Genomic DNA, 19,194 nt, shown 5'->3' with positions numbered 1-19,194 from the left:
TCTCCCCTCTAAAATATCATAGCTGAACTTCTTATGCTGGGCAGGAGATCAGGCCTGTCAGTCTGCAGAATCCCTTCTGACTGTAACTCTTTGAGATGACACTTCAACTATTTTCAAAAATCATTAAGTCAAAATTCAAAGCACCAACAATTTTTATAGTTATCAATGAGCTTTACCTTTTACTCCCTGGAATCCTGGAGAACCTGCTGGTCCAGGAGGACCTGGCTGACCAGGGGTTCCCATCACTCCCATCTCTCCTTTGGGACCTATGAGAAAGGAAAAGAGGATGTTATGCCATATTTACATGTAGCTGACAGTTCTTTATCTGACCTTTAATATTCAAATAAAAACATATCATTTCACTTAATAATTTTTGGGGAAAAAGAAGAGTTCACAAAAATGACTTACCTGGAAAACCTGGAAGTCCAGGAGTTCCTTGTGTGCCAGGAGGCCCAGGTAACCCTATTTGGCCTGTTAAACCAGGAAGACCAGGACTTCCCTTATCTCCTTTGGGGCCTGGCATATCTGATCCCGGAAATCCTGGGTAACCCTTCTCTCCTTTGATTCCAGGAGGACCTGAAATAATACAAAAATCAAATAATCTTAACTTGCATAATTAGAGAACAGCTTACTAGATATTTCATTTTTAATTGCTGATCTCTGTAAGAAAGCATGTAATGTAATTAACCTGTGGTCCAGCAGATTTTGCTAAGTTTAAAACTAATTACCAATAAATAATTATTCATGGATTCCCACTATCCTACCCATCTTTAGATTATTGGAGGAACTGGATATTGCTTCTGTTTATATGCCACCACCCTAACTTGAATCAGTCACTAATTAACAGCTAATTAAGTATTTAATCAAGAAAATCCACAAGCATTTAGTTCCAAAAATGTTAAAGATAAGATACAAAATCATGAATATTTTAATCATTCTACTGTTAACAGCAGATATCATAGACACATGGGAAAGAAAACTTACTTAGATAATCAATCAAACTATACTATTCGAAAATTATTTTTCTGGTACATTTTGGTGGAGCTATGAAATGGACCAGGCATTCCAGAAAGCAATTTGGAACTATGCCCAGAAAGTTACCAAACTGGTCATATCCTCTAACCCAGCTAGACAACTCTCAGATCTATTCCTCAAAGCAATCAAAGAAAGAAGAAAAGGTCTATATGTGAATAGCATGAAATGTTATTGCTCCATAAGTAATAATAAAGTAGACAATTACAAAGAAGACTAAGAAGACCTTTATGAACTGATGATACAAAGTAAACAGTACTATTTATACAATGATAACATTATGAAGAAAAATAACCTTGGAAGTCTTTAGCACCCTGATGAATAAATATAATGATAAAGTGTAAATCTAAAAGAAGGAATATGAATCATGCCACTCACTACTTGATAGAGAAGTAAGAGGCTATAAAATGCAAAATGGCATGCAATTTTGGACATTTGCTGGACTATGTAGCAGGAGTTATATATTGAGGGATTTGTTTTTCAGGGGTTTTGTTTTTGTCTTTTGTAGTTTGCTCAACAATAAGGGAGCAATTAATTTTTTAAAAATACTTGTTAAGTTGAAAAATAAAAATGAGGAGAAATTTTAAAAATTGCTTTTACCAAATTTTGTCCCACCCAAAATACTATTTAGATTTTTACCTATCTCTTCCATCACTAACAGTACAGTATTTTTTCCCAATTTAACACCATAGGAAACTCTGAATTACCTGCTAATCCTGGTGGCCCTTGTCCTCCAGGGGGTCCCATAACTCCAGGAGGTCCTATTCCTGGAACACCAGGAGCACCTTTTGGGCCTTGGATTCCTTGTGCCCCTGGGTCACCTAGAAAGAAGAAACAAAAACTGTGAACCAATTACCCAAAATCAGGAACCTCCAGCTGGTGTTTGCTTCCTACTCACAGACAGACAACTTAAGGAAAGGACTCTATTTTGTTCAGTTGGAATTTTCTCTTTGAAATCATTACCTCTGAGTCCTTGTAGTCCAGGTGGCCCAATAAGCCCATGTTCTCCTGGGATGCCTGGTCCACCAACATTACCCTTTTCACCAGGAAGGCCTGGAATGCCAGGAAGACCTGAAGATCCTTTGGGACCTGGTAGACCTACTCCAGGCTCACCCTTAATATTAAAAAAAAGGAAAAGGTAATATCAATTTATAACAAATATAACCAAGTATTTAGACTTTTCCTGTGATTGGGGAAAGGCTTTAAAAATTGAGTAAATTACTGGGAATTATAATCCCAGACAAAGGGTGCTGTTTGCTTCTCTAACTTGATTGTCCCAATATGCTTTTCTTGGTCTAAGGCATTCACATTGGATACGAATAAGAGATAAAATACAAAATAACTGCTTTCTGGCTAGTGAGCTGATGCCTTCTCAATAAAACATCAACTTTCAGAATCATACTAGGACACTCTCCCTAATTAACATTTTTCAATATTAATCAGTGCCTAAAAAATAAAGTGTCCTTTAAAACATTTTATGATCCAGGGACATTTAATATGTATCAATAATGTTAAAAAGTGATCTCCTGTAGGAGAAAAAGAACAATATAATATGATTTCAAATTATGCATTAGATAAATACTTGCTAAGTCACACACAAAGCAAAAAAGGAATGTATTTTGAATGAGGTAAGGTTGATTTATGTTACAATATCAAAGGCTAGTTTTCATGGCTTTTGGACCCAATATATACTTTTAAAAAAACAACTTAAAATGAGTAACATTCTCTTCAAAGAACAATCTTCTTTGTCTGTATGCACCAACCATGACTCAAAGAGTTAGTAACAAGAAGTGAAGCTCCATGATCTTTGAATATTTTTAAGGGCAAATATTATTCATGATAACAAACAATCAATTTGCATTCCACATGGACTCAACTAACTATATGAGACAGAAACATGTGAGTGGCCACATTTGCTATGACCTGATTTCTGATAGGCAGCAGAGCTCAGTAACTGGAAGAGTCTAAGGAAGAAATTTTTTTCCAAGATAGAGTTCAAAAGTTCATGTTTTCCTTTAAAAAATAAATTTAATTGTAAGATTAAAACTGAAAAATTTTAAAGCACACTTAATAAAGACTAACAATCATGAATATAATAACATAGAAATAAGAGAAAAGGTGACTATAAATATGATCTTGTTATTTACTACCTCTCTCTAACTTTCTATCTTTCTCTCTACCTTGTTTCCTCCTTCTCTTCCTCCTCTCTCTCTCTCTCTCTCTCTCTCTTCGTTTCTGTCTCTCTCATTTTCTAGTAGGGAGATTCTTTCTTGGGTGGAACGAATCTTTATTTAATTATACAATAACTACTGAACATGACCCTCAAGTTAGTAAGCCTCATGAAGCAAGAAAGGAAAGAACAAGCATTTATTAAGCACCTACTATACACCACAAACTGTGCTATGTTCTTTACACATTTTTTCCTATTTGATCCTTATAACAATTCTAAGAGGTAGGTGTTACTATTAATACCCCATTTTACAATTGACAAAACTGAGGTGAAAAGAGGTTAAAGTGACTTTTCCAGGGTGACATAACTAATAAGTATTAGAGGTTGATGTGAACTTGGGAGTTTTTTACTCTAGGCTCAGTAAACTATTCACTAGCTGCCTTAGAAATCAGGATATCTATGAGTTGGAAGAGACTTCAGGGGACAGCTATTCCAACCTTTTTATGTAAACAAGACCAACTTGATCTAGTTTGGGGGGGAGTAATAGAGAAAAAGAAGAGAGAGAAAAAAGAATGTTCACAAGCTAAAAGGGAGCTAAGGGATTATTTAATTCATAACCCTAACTTTATATATCAGGAAACTGGGGTAAAGGAGCTTTCCCAAAAACACAAAAATACTAAATTGTAGAGCTGAGATTAGAACCCAGGTCCTCTAAAACCAACTCTATTGCTAATTTTTCTATACTACCTTGTCCTAAAGATAACCCTGCTACTACCCTAGAAAGATTTTCTCGGGTTATTAGAGGGCTAATACCAAGAGATGTGTGAGGGAATATAGTTAGTGTCTTTGAATTAGGACAAGGCATTAGCTCTGTCCTAGCAGGAAAGGTTTCCATTCTCAGCCTGAGCATACATCTAACCTGGAAATGAATTCCTTCTCTTCTCAGACTCTTTGATACCAATTTTTTATTTTCTGACACATTGTATTATTTTAGTATCTTTTCCCTTCATAAGGCACATCCTTTCCTCTGATGTTCCAAAGTAATGACTTGGTAGAAAGAACACTGAATTTGTTTAAATTTTAAATTTAAAGTTTAAACCTTAATTTTGTCTATTGCTGTTGTTCAGTTGTTTCAGTCAGGTCCAACTCTTCATGACCCTATTCAAGGTTTTCTTGGTAGAGATAATGGAGTTGTTTGCCATTTCCCTTTCCAGTTCATCTGAGAGATGAGAAACTGAGGAAAATTGGATTAAGGGACTTGCCCCATTCTTTCTATTAGTAGTTATATAACCTTGAACAAATGACATTACCTTTCAGTTTCTTTATCTATAAGATGAAAGAATTGGACTGTGATCTCCCAGACCCCTTATAACTAGACCCAAAACCTATTCCTATGTCTCTTATTTTATTTCTACTCTCTGGATATGCAGTTTCTTAAGAAATATTTCATGAAGTGTAGAATCAAAGAAACAAAGATGGAAGGAAGCTAGATATAGTTTCACAAAAAGTCAGTTGAAATCAAAAAAAGGTTAAATGATTTACCCAAGATCATGCAGAAAGTTTATAACAAAGATGGAACTATTAGCCAGATTTGTTATCTCCTAGTCTGTCCCCTCCTACTACCCCTCTCTATCACTCTCTCTCTATCTCCTTCATTCTTTCTTTCTTTCCCTTGTCTTATGTCTTAGAGTAGATACTAAGGATTGATTCCAAGACAGAAGAGTAGTAAGGGCTAGGCAAATAGCATTAAAGGAATTAACCAGAGTTACACAGCTAGGACGTATCTAAGGCCAGATTTTATACATTAACTTTCTTAATAAGACAGTTTTTTTCTTTTATTTCATTTACAGAATCAAAAGATTTAGAGGCCATTTGATTCTGATGCAATTTGCTGATATACATTTCCCAGTCAAGGAATTAATGCAGAATCACAAAACTGTTGTTTTTCTTTCCAATTAAAAAAAAAAAGTACAGTTGATAATCTAGCCTGATGGATGAACTACACTTTGATTAGATACAAATCATTGAAAACCTAGCAAATAAAGACTCACATTTTTCTTTTCTCATTAATTAGCACTTGGAAACAATAAAAGAAAAAACGAATGTTATTTACCTTTTGGCCTGGTACACCAGGATTTCCTGGCAAACCATCAAAACCTGGACGACCTGGATTTCCTGGTTGACCTATAGCTCCCGGCAAGCCATCAACACCTATTGAATAAAGCAGGCCATTAACAAATAGCTTTGTGATCTACTGAACTAGGCCTGAACTTAATACCAAGTAGGAGCAAAGATCCATTCTACTAAAGCAACAAATACTGATAATTTATGCAGTTGGTACCACTGAGGTTCACCTAGGGCATTGTTGGTATGATACTCTATAATTTATGTGACTCTTTTTTTCAAATATTTCCATTTTTTTCTTTCTTTTCTTCCTCTTTACTCTGCTTTTCCTTATATTCTTATTCTCCAGACCCCCTTTTATCCTGCTCTTAAGTTAAGCCTGACAGAGCCCTGGGTAGCATGGTGTTAATCAGCTAACAATTATTTAACACTTTCTAGTTAATGTATCAGGATTGCCTGGACATAACTGGTTATAACTCAGCCTCTCTAGTAATATGCATGCCAAAAAAGCTTTATCATCCCTTGCTCTAGAAATGTATCCCAATGATAGCTATTAAGATGCCTGGGATGGGTCTATGTGATTCCGTGTTTGTGTGGGAAAGGTAGGGTGGAAGTTGGATTTATAATTTTTTTAAAACCCTTTTTTTGCCTAATGACTAGGAAACTAGAGCAGTCTGGCCAAATGGTATTATGTTCAGCAGGGTGGAACTAGAACTGTGAACACACTGGTATACAGAACTCCCAATGATAAAAATCCCTTCTACTAATGCCAGACAATTCCTTGATAGACTTGTCCATGCCGAGTAGACTAGATTACGTTACTCAGATTAATCCAAAGGCAACTAACATGAAATTACCAAAGAAGACTGACTTTGTCCTGGATAGCTACCATTAAAATATGGTAGAGGATCTCAAAAAATGAATAGAAGCTAAAGAGGATCACAGTGGGAATGAAGGAACAAGTAGCTCTCTGGCAGACTAGGAATCCCCCCCCCCAAAAAAAAGGTTTCTTGGCCCTGCTGCTGTTTGGATTGCATTTCCTGTTCTCCCTAAATGATTCTCCTATAGATCCCTGGAATGCTATCCTACCTCTCTATGATACAGCTTCCTATAGAAAAAATGTATTGGTTGTTTTTGTTTATTGTTGTTTTTTTTAAGGACAATAGGAAATATCAGGTTAATGTTGTTTCTGAGGTTACTTTATATTATACTCCATTCAGAGGTTTTTCTCTCCATCCCCAAGCGCTTCTATAACCAAAATTGTTCAGCTGATCAGTAAAATATTAACAACAACAACAAAAACCCAAAACCTTATGACTATCACTCTAAATGTTTGGAAATTACTTCTCTTAAAACCACTAACATCCCACTTCAAAATAAGTCATCTTATAAGATAACCTCATTTCCTTTTGAAGAACTTTTGGATCCAATTTTATTTCTATAATATTCTCCTAGGCAGATAGGTAAAGCTATTATTAATTCATTTTACATCCAGGGAAACTGACTCAGAAACATAAGATTTCTCATCTAGTAGAAGAGACAATAAGAGAATCTATATTCTGAATTATCAGCCCAATGTCCTCAGTTTCACTTAAACTCCTTTTTTTCCATTTAAAACTTTTACCTTTTGGTCCTGGGGGTCCTGGAAATCCTATTCCTGGTTGGCCTACAGCACCTTTTTCTCCTGGAGCTCCTTGTCTGCCTGGACTGCCAGGAAAACCTCTGTCACCTTTAATAAGAATAGTGAATGGTCAATTCAAGCTAAATTTGAAAATCTGTCATGCTTCTACTTTAAGAAAAACACAACTTATTTTATAAATACCTTGGGGACCTGGGAAACCTGGGGGTCCTGGAAGTCCTGCTGCTCCTGGGGGGCCAGGTAGAGGAACCACTTTTCCTGCTTCACCCTTAGCACCTTGGAAAAACAGAAATATAGATATAATCGAAAGGCTGTGTGTGCCAATTGTATCTTTGCATCATCTAAAATACATTTCATTTCATTTACAAAAATAATAGTGAAGCCTAGTTTGTAGTTTCCCCATGTCTTCGCCCAAATTTTCTGGTATCTTTCAAAGACAGCATTTTCCTTGAAATACATATCCAAAATAATTTGCATCAAAACCTCAAAGGTTATAGACAAATATTTATTTTTAAATCCTAGCATATCATGAAAATTCCTAAGAAGACAACAAAGAAATGAGTCCAAATTGAATCAAAAACTATTCAAGAAAAATCACTTGGCCAGATATAACTTTTTACTTAATTAGTTTGCATTAGAAAGTTCTGAACATATTTTCAGTATACTATGCATAGTGTAATGGAGAAAGAATTGGTTTGAGAGACAGGAAGGTCTGATGCCCCATTTCTGATATGATCCAGACAAGTCATTTAAACATTTGTTCTAGACAACTCTTTTGAACTCTAAAATTGCAGAGAAGATCCTAAGCTGCAGCTAAGTATACAAAGTTTCCTCAACCTATGAAATCAGATTCCCTATCTCTTACTCAACATTATCACATTTTTTTTGACTGAAAGATACTTGAGACAAGAGTCTGTGTGTACCTTACTGTATCTCCAGAGGCTGACAAAGAATCTTTCTTTCTTACAGCAGGTAATTTCTAAAAGTTTTACTGAATAATAATGATGATGATAAACAAACTCCTTTGAATCCTTCTGTACAATATCTATCAATTCCTATTTTGGTGATTGTTTTTAACTCTATCCTATCTATTTACTTGAGTTGAGAAATCCTATCCATTCATTCAGTGGAAATACAATCTATAGGTTTCTACAGTATCATTTTTTCTTTCTCACAACTCGCTGTTTTCTCTTAAGTTAATTAAGCTCACACATATTTACTTAGTCAAAAGCTTATGCCTACAAGTTCTGATTAATACATGTTCTTCACCCTGTGTAAATCCAGCTTCATTCCTCACCTGGAGAGAGAGATTCAGTTGAGGTTTGCTATGATTAAGCTGGGCAGTCATAGAGACATGGGTACTATCTCTAGGTGCACTTGAATTATGGAGAATCCTAGATCTTTAGTGTTTGTGTATGCATATGTATTATCCTAGGTCTACATTAGATTGAAATAGACATGAAAGATAGAATTATGATTTATATTTTCCTTTGCCCTAGCAGAACACTGGTTGTACTCATCTAGTCAGAAAGACTACTGCTTATAAGCTATAAACTATGAAAGAATAATATTAACTCAAAGGGAAACAATAAGACATTTAGTAAACTTGGATACCACAGTGAATTAGATGAGTTACAGAGGCATAGACCTCTAACTCTAATAGCTGGAATTTATTTATGCATGTAAGCTTATCCTGACGAGTGGCCTCCTTCTCTCTCCTGGATAGACTGCTGACTATCATCTGCCCTCACATTAGAAGTTTGGAGGTTCTAGAGAAGGACCACTACCACATGGATGCAACTCACACTCTTAAAAAACCCCACAAGTAACCATATTGTGAGGGATAGGCACACCTAATTATCACTGTCGTTCCCGAGCCCTCTCTAGTGTGCTTCCTTTTCACAAAAAAATCAATCAGCCACAATGATAACATGAATAAGTATTAAAATATAAAATGTTTAATCAAAATTAAGGTTAAATCAGTGATCATTAGTATAATCCCAGTTACTCAGCATAAGGTATTGCAAAAATAATCAACAGATTATTCTATTATAGTCCACAAACTGGGGTTACATATTCCCATCAATGCACACATTATCTAACAAGAGACAGAAACTTATAGATACCTAGGAAGGAAATATATGAATAAGGGCAATCGATGCATTTATGACAACTCATAATTCTGGTTTGCAGGCCATGATGTTCTTGGTCCCCAGTCCTGTCACAAAAAACTACTTTCTGACTAGCTCTTCCTTTCTGGCACTTACTACTCTATTACTGGGCAAATCTGTTCCTTACCTATTCTTAAACTGATGAAGCAATGACAATCATCCATAAAAGAATTCAGCAAAAATGCTATGCTATTGTAATGAAAAGCAGTTCCCTTAAGCTTTCTTTAGTCACTGCAGTCATTCTTAACTCTTCATGACTCCTTTTTGTTTTTGTTTTTGTTTTTGTTTTGTTTTGGAGGGAAGATACTAGAGTGCTTTGCAATTTCCTTCTCTAGCTCATTTTTATAGATGAGGCAAAAAGATTAAAAGACTTGCCCAGGTCACCCAGCTAGTAAATGTTGGAGGTCACATTTGAACTCAGTTCTTCCTAATTCCAGGCCCTTTATCCAATATATCACCTAGCTGTCCCCTCCCTCTAGATAGAGTAATACTAGGCACTTCAAACAGATTGTCTAGCAATATAGAAGATTCAAGATAACTCTTGTCTGAACAGGCTTCTGGTTCATTGAATCAGCTAAGTCATTGAATTAATTTTTCTTATAGCAAAGCAGAATTCACAACAAAGCTTTTTGGGTTGGCTCTCTTGGCAATGTAAACAAACTTATTTAGCTCTAATCTCAACTGGTTGTTGTAGTGCCCAATCAGCTTTCAACTGACCTTTATTACATTTGCTTATAGCAAAGCAGCTAGAAAGCTTGTCTTTCAAACTCTATTGTTCCCTCTCAAGGTGGGTGGCCTTAATTGCTATTTGTTCCACTCTTTTCCTGTTGGACTCAATATATTCAGTGGCTAAAGTCAAAACCTCCTTGTGCTCAGCAATTCATCTTTCTCAGAAGAAAAGAGAGATAAAGAGATATAAAGGAATGGAGAGGAAAGAACAGAGGGAAGGGGAGAAGAGAGGAAAGAGGAGTGGAAAGGAGAAGAGAGCAAGGGAGGAGAAGGGAAGGGAGAAGAGTGAGTATGTATGTGTGTGTGTGTGTATGGGAGTGAGATGGAGAGAGGGAATAAGAGTTGGGGAGAAAGGAGAGAGAGAGAGAAAAATGGGGGAGAGAGGAAGAGAGAATAATAGAGAGAAGGGGACAGAGACAGAGACAGACAGAAAGTAAGATGTTTTCAAAACAATAAAATAACATGGCCATTCTCCATCCATAAATCCTTTGAAACCTGCAGTTCTTATTTAATCATCCATTGCCTCCAGTTAATTTATCACTTTATTAACCTTTTAAACTCATGCAAATGATCTGAGAGGTCAGAATGTCTTGCAGCACCAACCATTTCTCTATCCTTAAGCAGGTCCTTCTCAGTTCTTTAATTAGTACTTAAGGACAGTTGGTGTCTGTCACATTTTATCTGAAAATTGTCTCCTTATCCTTGAACTTTGATCCTTTTTTTAAGGTACAAAAATTCTCTTTATGCTCCTTTTCACAACCAAAGTGTTCATAAGTTTAAAAAGAAGTACCTTACAGGCAAACTAGCCACTTGATAAAAAGAAAACTAAGTATAATGGAGGTTGGGGATGAGTTGTTTTTGATTTCCTGTCCCCGTATCAATCAGAAAAAGTAAAGTGTACATAACAGGAGTGATTGAGGTATTAATATATGAACAAAATGCAAAAATTTAGCTATGCCAGATTTCTCTGAATGAATTAAAAGCACATGTTGGCATTGGTTGGCAGAAGATTAGCAGTGCCCCAGATGGTTTTTAAAAACCTAAGGCTAGCAACCCTGGAGGACAGTTCAAGGAAGTCAAGAAATTCAAGAAGTCTTGAACAGAGGAATTTCAGACATAATTGAAGGCAGGGAATGGTGACATCCACACTAACTAGGTAAATGCAGATGCAGAGACGCAATATTCAAACATCTTGAAAGAGAATGATTTTGACAGCAAAGAGCATGGCCAATTATGGATTCAAGTACTAATTAGCTCTGGCATTTGAGAACGAAACCAAAGACTATAGAGTAGCATACCCAGGAATTACAGCTAAACATCCTTCCCAATAAGGAAGATGCACCCTGGGGTCGCAGCAAATGGCTTAGTGTATGAGAGGTATGCCTCAGGCATACGTCTTCTCTGTGAGTATGTTGAATTATTACTGTACAATGTGTTTCATTTGCGCAGGTGTACCCCAGGCTTATGGGGCAAACATGTTATAGCCACTTTCTTACTATGCCATCTTGGTAAATGACTTTGCTTCAAGATAGTTGTGTCCACTGGCTATTAAAGATGCAAAGACAGAGTTTTAAATGTCAAAGGGCTTGGCCTTTGAACCCAAAGTAAACAGTTTTCCCTCTGGAAAGCTCAACCTATGAAGGTTAATCCGTTCAGCTACATAAAGAATAAAGATCCATAAAATTCTAGAGAAAGAAAAGATTTCAAAGATAATAAAGATCCATAAATTTCTAGAGAAGGAAAAGATTTCAAAGATAATTTATTCCTACCCAATAATTTTACAGATGAAGAAACTGACAATTAAGGAGGTCAAGTAATTTGTCAGTAGTCACAGTAGAAACAGAACTAGGAGCATAACCATGTTATAATCCATGACTTGTTCTACTATATTATCCATATAGTAATTTTGTCAATAGTTTGTGTGTTTGAACTACTTACCTGGGAGGCCCGGTGGCCCAGGGCTTCCTGGAAAACCTGATTGTCCTTTGTCACCAACTGGGCCAGGTAGGCCATATCCTGGTGGGCCAGGAGGGCCTATGTCACCATGACTTCCAGGAAACCCAACTCCTCCAGGGGGACCTCGTTCTCCTTTTGGTCCTACTGAACCCTTTAATTAAAAAAATTATCTATCATACATGTTCATTTCATAATCTTTAGGGGTTTTGGTAAATAGGTGTCCTATATATATATTAAGCCATCTCTTTTTTTAACTAGGATTGTTTTATTATATAATTTAACTGAAAGCTAAAGGTATAAGATTAGTCTATTTTTCTCCAATCCTCCAATGCCCCTAGAGCTTTTCCTAATTACAATGAGAAAATATCCCAATATGTCTTCAAAAACAGTATATCAGTGCTTGAAATTTAACATCCTAACCAAATCTCTCAGAATCATTCCTGTTGTGCCAAATAATTAATTTCAAGGACCTGCTTCCCCAAATCTCAGATTGAATGAAATCCATCATTATTATCACTATTTTCTCCTTCACAACTGTTATAGACTTGACACTAACTTTAGTGAGTTTGAAATTAACTTTATATCTGAACATTAGTCAAATTATTTGTTAAAAACAGATAGATATTCAAATTATATCTTTATTCTGCTTTGCTCTAGAATTAAAGTGTATAAACTGAATTATGAAAATAAATATACCGGTGAGCCTTTAGGGCCCTGGAGACCAGGATGGCCATCTCTTCCAGGTGTTCCTGCCCTTCCAGGGATACCTGGTTGTCCTGGAAAACCTGGTTCTCCCTTGTCACCTTTGAGTTTTGCATCAAAAAATATCTCTCCAGGCTCTCCCTTTGCTCCCGGTTCACCTCTCAGTCCTGGCAAACCTGGAGGCCCCTGTAATAAAAAGAGTACCATATTAATAAATACTTATTTGTCTAATAATCAATTCACACAATAATGCTTTCTGCCATGAAAGAAGAAATTTGGTATTTTCTTTCAATTATATTTAATATGAAACCAGATGTTCAGTTATTTCATTTGTATCTTTGTGATCCCATTTTAGGGTCTTCTAGGCAAAAATGAGTGTTAGAGTGGTTTGCCATTTCCTTCTACAGCTCATTTTCAAAAGAGGAAGCTGAGGCAAAGAGATTGTTAAGTGACTTTAGGAAGTGTCTGAGGCCACATCTGACCTCACAAAGATAAGTCTTCTTTATCTTTATTCCAAGCCTAGTATTTCTATCCACTAAACCATCTAGCTGTCCACAGAACCAGTTCCTATGTGACAAAGTCCTGATTCTTCTTTCTGTTACTTTTCAGAACATTGCATTTTGCTCCACTGGACATTTCAAACACAGATAGGAGAGAAATAGCATGGAATTTGTATACAGCTTCATGCAGGCGACCTTAATACAAACCCACGTGCAAAGAACCTAAACCTTCCTTTTTCCTCACAACTTCTAAAATTGTCAGAGAATATTTGAATGTGCACTGACGTAGGAGGAGAAATCCAGGGAGTTCTTTCCTCATGTGGTGCCAAATATTTTGGGCAGCCTTTAGTCATAGTGCAAGGATGCTTGATTCCTTAGTTTCAACTGCTTTTAGAGATTAGTCAATGAGAGGTGAGACTAGACATGTTGGGTTCTTTTTTTCCCCTCAGGCTAATCACTACTGAAGTTGTAAAGGTTTCTTTTTATGTTTGCACCCTTTGTTCTGGGAGATAAGGACTTCCAGGACTATGTGTGGAAACTGGAAAGCCAATATTCAGCCAACTCTATAATTAGTCACTTATGAGCAGTCAGCAGAATAGAATTTACTTTCCCAAGAGCCACATATTAGAATACATTTATTTTTCAATTCCTGGAAAGCCAGATCTGCTCAGAATGTGCACACGCACAGATGTTTTCTCATCCAGCAGCTTTCAGATCTCACGGTTCTCAAGGAAATTGCAAGTATTTCAAATGACCAAAATAAATCCAAATTACTTCTTCTTTTAGAACCAAGAAACAGCTTCTGCTTTCTAGTTGATTTAATATAATTTGGTTAAGCTTAATCTCAAAGGATATTCTAGTACAGTATCTAGTTTTAATTCCTCCTCATTCCCACTCCCCTTTCCCAAGGGTCCTCTCTTTGGATACATGGGTTTTTCAATAGAGATACACTTAGTTTATAGTGGGTAGGTCAGTTGTCCTTCCCATGGTAAATGTCTAATTGCTATTTTCTGCGATGGATTGATACTAACAGTCAATTAGCTAGGACATAGTCACTAACATTGCTCAACTCATTTACAAGGTCCTGGGGTGTATGTAAAGCAATCTTCTCCCTAATTTGGGATTGCCCACTCAGCACATCAACGTGCCAGAAGGAGATGTATGTTTAAAAAAGGACAGTTAGTCAAACTGTGTAAAACACATAGTATATATTCAGTGAGGCTGGGAGTAGCTACAAAATAATTGTCTTGGCAACCTTGTATAATTGCAGTAATGTTCTAAACTCTTTGTACAGGGATCAGATCCTTATGGGATCAGAAATTTAGAGCTAGAAGACACTTAGCTGTCACCTAGTTCAACTCTCAGTTTAGAGGTGAGGAAAATGATGCCCAGTAGGGTGGACTGATTGTCTAAAATCACACAGGTATAATCTAGCATGCTCCTCAGTGTATTTATCTTGTCTGCCACAGTACCAGCTGTACATTAGGCACAACAGATAATGGCTACTAAGGGGCAGCTAAGTGGGTCAGTGGATAGAGACTCAGGTCTGGAGATGAGATTCCTGGGTTCAAATCTGGCCTCAGAAACTTCTTAGCTATGTGACCCTGGGCAAATTGCTTTAACCACCATTGTGTGGCCCTTACCACTCCTCTGCCTTGGAACTAATACTTAGTATGGAAGACAGAAGGTAAGGGTTTAAAAAAATAGATATTGGCTGCTTCAACACTGAATAAATGGCAAATGGTCATACCAGAAATCATTAGCTTTCCTCCATCAAGATGAAGGGATCAAGATCAAGACAAACAACTTACAAATAAATACCAGTGTATATTTTTCTTCATCTAAATCTTGGCAAGTATAAATCTTAGAAAAGCAAGTTCTTTAACTTTCTTTTTAAAGTTATTATTCTATGCTGACAATTTTTATTATATATAATTGAGAAAATAAAATAAATTTGAATTAAAAGTTATTATTCCTAGAACAACTTATAGAGTTCTATTCAAGCCTAGTTACTGAAATATATATCTCTAACATTTATGGAAGTATATATCTATAGATCCATGTATAGGTATATTTAATTATTTGTATATTACATATATACTATTAGATGTATTATATATACTTGTATCAATAAATATTTAAATAGATATTTACAGATATATCTATGTTATATTTTATATGTAAATAGGAAACATATAAACTAAAGAACTATGTGGATCTATATAAATAGAACTAGATAGATACATAAGCACATGGTGTTTATATATTTGAAGATTAAATTACATGAGATAATAATTGAACAGAGCTAAAAACCATGTCTGTCACATAGTAAGTGCTATATAAATTTTAGCTATTATTATTACTTCACCTAAGCCCATTTTATAATTATTGACAGCGGAAATATTCCATTAAAGAGAAAAAATAATACTTTCCTGGTCCTCCTCCCTACTTTGACTATTTGCTCAACTTTGCTGTATATCATCTGGAAATACTGTTTTTTCAAAGCAAAATACCTGAGAAATGTTATTGAAGCAATTAGTGAAATCAGAATATATCAGAAAATAATCTGAAAGCATTACTCTGTAGGTTTGACTGATCCCTTGGTAGTTTGTTTTCTGTTGCACAGTTAAATGCACATGAGATAATATTTGTAAAGCACATAGCACAGAACCTGGTACATTGTAGGCACTATGTAAATACTAGATATTATTATAATTGTCATCATTAAATTCATTATTTCAACAAAACTTATACTAATAAAATAATCAGTCTTTTAGCAATTAGATAAATGAGCCATGCTTTTCATTATGGGATTTTTTATCTTGTTTTTTTGAATTCTTCATTATAAGCTAGTCAGTCATATGTATATGTGTGTGTGTATATATACATATATATATACATATACATATACATATACATATATATTTATAAAATTAGGTACTCAAAGTAGGGCCTGCCCTTTTCTTATCTTCCAGCTTTTTCTTTTTTCTTGTCTTTTTATTCCTGACTCTCTTTCTTACTCTCTTCCCTCCTCCCTCTCTCCCAAACTTCCTTCCTCTCTCCTCCTTCTCCTTTTCAGTTTCCTTCAATATGGTTTTCAAGGGCATCAGGACTAATTTCAAACAAAACTTTAAGGAAGAAATATCCCAGGTACCTTAAAAGAAAAGCTGATAAGGAGAAATTAAATAAGTGGAAGGGCATCCTTTTTCCATTTCCTCAAAGTTCCTTTGTCTTTGATATTCACCACTGACTGAGTTTCCTCAGTTCAGCTGAATTTTTAATTTATTTAGATATACTTAAAACAATTGCAATTCCCAGCTTAGTTCCCCTAGGGTCCTAGATTATTCTGGAAAGTCAAGAGGCCAAAATTTAACTTCAAAAGGAAACAAATGGTTGTTTGCTTCTAGCTATTTCACTTTTACTTGAGCTGCCCAGGTCCTGGCCCTCTAACACACAGAAGCTTCTAGCAATCTAAGAAAACACCTGCCCAGTTTACATTCCTTTGGGAAATTCTGCTACAACAAAAAAGACTCATGAAAGAGATTTCAGTTTTTTCTAAATTAAAGACAGCACAATAAGGAATTAGAGATACAAGGTAATCCTTAAATTGAACAGAAGGAACATGGATTGGGTAAGCAAAGCAATAACATTTCAGTGCATTAGAAAATGGTACTGATTTTACATAACAAAATAATCTCTAATACTTTTTTGCCTATTTTTTCAATTATCCTCTCTCTCTTAAAATAAGCTAGAGATAGAATTTATATTGTGTTTAACCAGAAGGTTTCATGTAATGTTGATGACCACCAAGTGCCCTGAATAATAAGCAAGATAGTGAATTTAGCTAGAATATGCTAGGATAAGGATTTTCCAAAGTACCACAGGGTTTTTAAATAACCAAAATTGATAAAAATTATGATGAAAAGGTATAGTAAACTCTTGGAAAAAGAATACTATAACTCATGTTTCCCAGAAATGTAACAAAAATGTATATCTGCCCTATTCACTAATAAGTTTTTGAGGAGTTTCTTGATATGATGGCACTGCTTGAGAAAAATGCCATTGCAATTGCTTGGGAATGCCACCGGAGGGCACTAGGCTACATTTTGTTTGCTTTGAAAAATTGCTAAAATTGGAGCTACAGAGATTCTACCAGAAGATGGCATAGCATCCCTCAAATCTATGGCATGCATAGAAATACCAAGACCAGGTTTGTGGAAATGTAAAAAGCAAATCCAGATCTGCTCTGATTTCCACAAACTTGACCTTTTTCTCAAATTTGTTTGAGATTTAGTGAATCACTTTCATGTTAGGATGACAAATGATATGACTGGATCGCTCAGAAATACTGCATTTCTTTAGTATGAGGCAAAATAGCAATAAAAAAGTAAATATATAATTTATCTTAAAAAGGGAATAAGCATTTATTAAGCACCTACTATGTGCCAAGAACTGTGCTAAGCACTTTCTGAATATTATTTTATTAGCTCCTTGTTATCTCATTTGACATCTTCAAAGAGATTTAAGTTCATAATGGTAGACTTACAGGCATCCCTTCAAGACCATTATGTCCAGGTAAACCTCTGTCTCCCTTGGCACCTGGCTGTCCTGGAAAACCTAAACAAAAAGATGGAGGGAAGGAGGAATAAATATAGCACATGACTAAAACATGACATCACCTTTTTTTTTCTACATTAAAATCCCTAATTCAATGATAAAAAGTGGGAACATCTTTACATAAAGTAGATATTCTAAGATAGATTTTATAGTAAAAATCCCTAGTGAAAGCTACAGCTATCTTGACATTTCAGCAGTCTGAAAGAAAGGAAAGGAACTCTAAGGCCATGTAAAATGGCTTGGGTGCAGATTTTTTTAAAGTAATTTCTTTTTGGGAACAGATGTCTTCCAGAAGAATGTCATATTCACTTTTTTGGTAAAAAGTATTAAATTCATCCAGCAATAGGACTTTGTAAAGAGTCTGCCTCTGTAACCATTTATTTTATAACTATTTAGCTCTTAGTAAATTCTTTGCTTTAATAAGTTACAAAATACAATATTATTTTATACCATGTGGGCAGAAAAGTTATATAAAATTCGTATTCTTCTTTAGATTAAAATGTAATAATCCAGGAACCTGAGAAGCCATAAGGGTGATTATCAATCTTTCTGACCAAGAATGATGCTACTTGAGATATTATCTGTGCCCAAGAAGTGTCTAAACACATCAAAGTTAATTATCTGACCTATTTCTCCTTGTGGTCCTCGAGGACCTGGAAGTCCAGGCAGTCCTTGTTCTACATCACATGTTAGGCAACCTTGACCTCTGTCACCTGCAAAATGAAACGTATGTTCAATGTGAGCAGACTATATGTAAAGAAATCTTCAGTACATTATGCTGACCAAGTAAAATAAAGGTAAATGGGTCACTTTTACTAGCAAACACTTTTAAAATTAGATTTTCAAAAGATCACATCTTTTTGTTATATTGGTTTTCAAATAAGCAACAGAATTGGTACATCTTTCAGTATGATCCTTTTTTTCTTCTGTGGACGACTAAGACAATTTTTACCCAGACTTTTATTCTTCTCTGAATCCAGTGTTTCACATGCAGCCTATGTTTGCCTCTAATTATTCTCATCAACAACAAAAATGAAGAATACTCCCCTTAGCTCCCACAATAAGGACTGAAGCAGTAAGCCTTTATATGGTACATGTTGGGGGTTTTTTGTTTGTTTTTGTTGGTCTTTTAGGGAGAGGGGCAAACTATTTTCTGCCTCATAATATTTTATCTATTGTAAAAACCTTTAAATACTTTATAATTTTGGTTTATTCTGTTTATGTAAGCTATATTATGGCTGAGTGCTCTCTGTACACTTTTTTGTCATTCAGTCATTTTTCAGTAATGTCTATCTGTGACCTCATTTGGGGTCTTCTTGGGAAAGGTATTAGAATGGTTCATCATTCTTTCTCCAGCTTTTTTCCAGCCTAAAGGTTTCCTCTTGACATATGAAGAAACCTTCAGGCAAACAAGGCTAAGTGACTTGCCCAGGGTGACACAACAAATGATGTCTGAAGCCATATTTGAATTCACAATGATGAGTCTTTCTGATTCCAGACCCAGCAACTCTATCTCCTTTGCCACCTAGATGCCTCCTCTCCACACACTAGGCA

The 19,194-nt window shown here is 35.6% G+C and overlaps 1 protein-coding gene across 2 annotated transcripts in view; it reads right to left on the bottom strand.

Annotated features, from left to right (window-relative positions):
* Positions 1–19,194, bottom strand: part of COL4A1 (collagen type IV alpha 1 chain) — a 207,023-nt gene that overhangs the window by 51,602 nt on the left and 136,227 nt on the right. For both annotated transcript variants that reach the window (XM_044670532.1, XM_044670531.1), the window contains 11 exons: positions 18,267–18,353; positions 17,570–17,640; positions 12,518–12,709; positions 11,804–11,972; positions 7,149–7,241; positions 6,951–7,055; positions 5,316–5,413; positions 1,996–2,146; positions 1,740–1,853; positions 409–576; positions 177–266 (listed from right to left, as the gene is read on the bottom strand). In XM_044670532.1, coding sequence (XP_044526467.1) covers positions 177–266; positions 409–576; positions 1,740–1,853; positions 1,996–2,146; positions 5,316–5,413; positions 6,951–7,055; positions 7,149–7,241; positions 11,804–11,972; positions 12,518–12,709; positions 17,570–17,640; positions 18,267–18,353 — 1,338 coding nt within the window. The remainder of the gene's footprint in view (positions 1–176; positions 267–408; positions 577–1,739; positions 1,854–1,995; positions 2,147–5,315; positions 5,414–6,950; positions 7,056–7,148; positions 7,242–11,803; positions 11,973–12,517; positions 12,710–17,569; positions 17,641–18,266; positions 18,354–19,194) is intronic.

This window comes from Gracilinanus agilis, chromosome 3, assembly GCF_016433145.1.
Source record: "Gracilinanus agilis isolate LMUSP501 chromosome 3, AgileGrace, whole genome shotgun sequence".
Lineage (NCBI taxonomy): Eukaryota > Metazoa > Chordata > Mammalia > Didelphimorphia > Didelphidae > Gracilinanus > Gracilinanus agilis.
The sequence above is the reverse complement of the archived record's forward strand: the minus strand, read 5'-3'. Positions and strand labels throughout refer to the sequence as shown.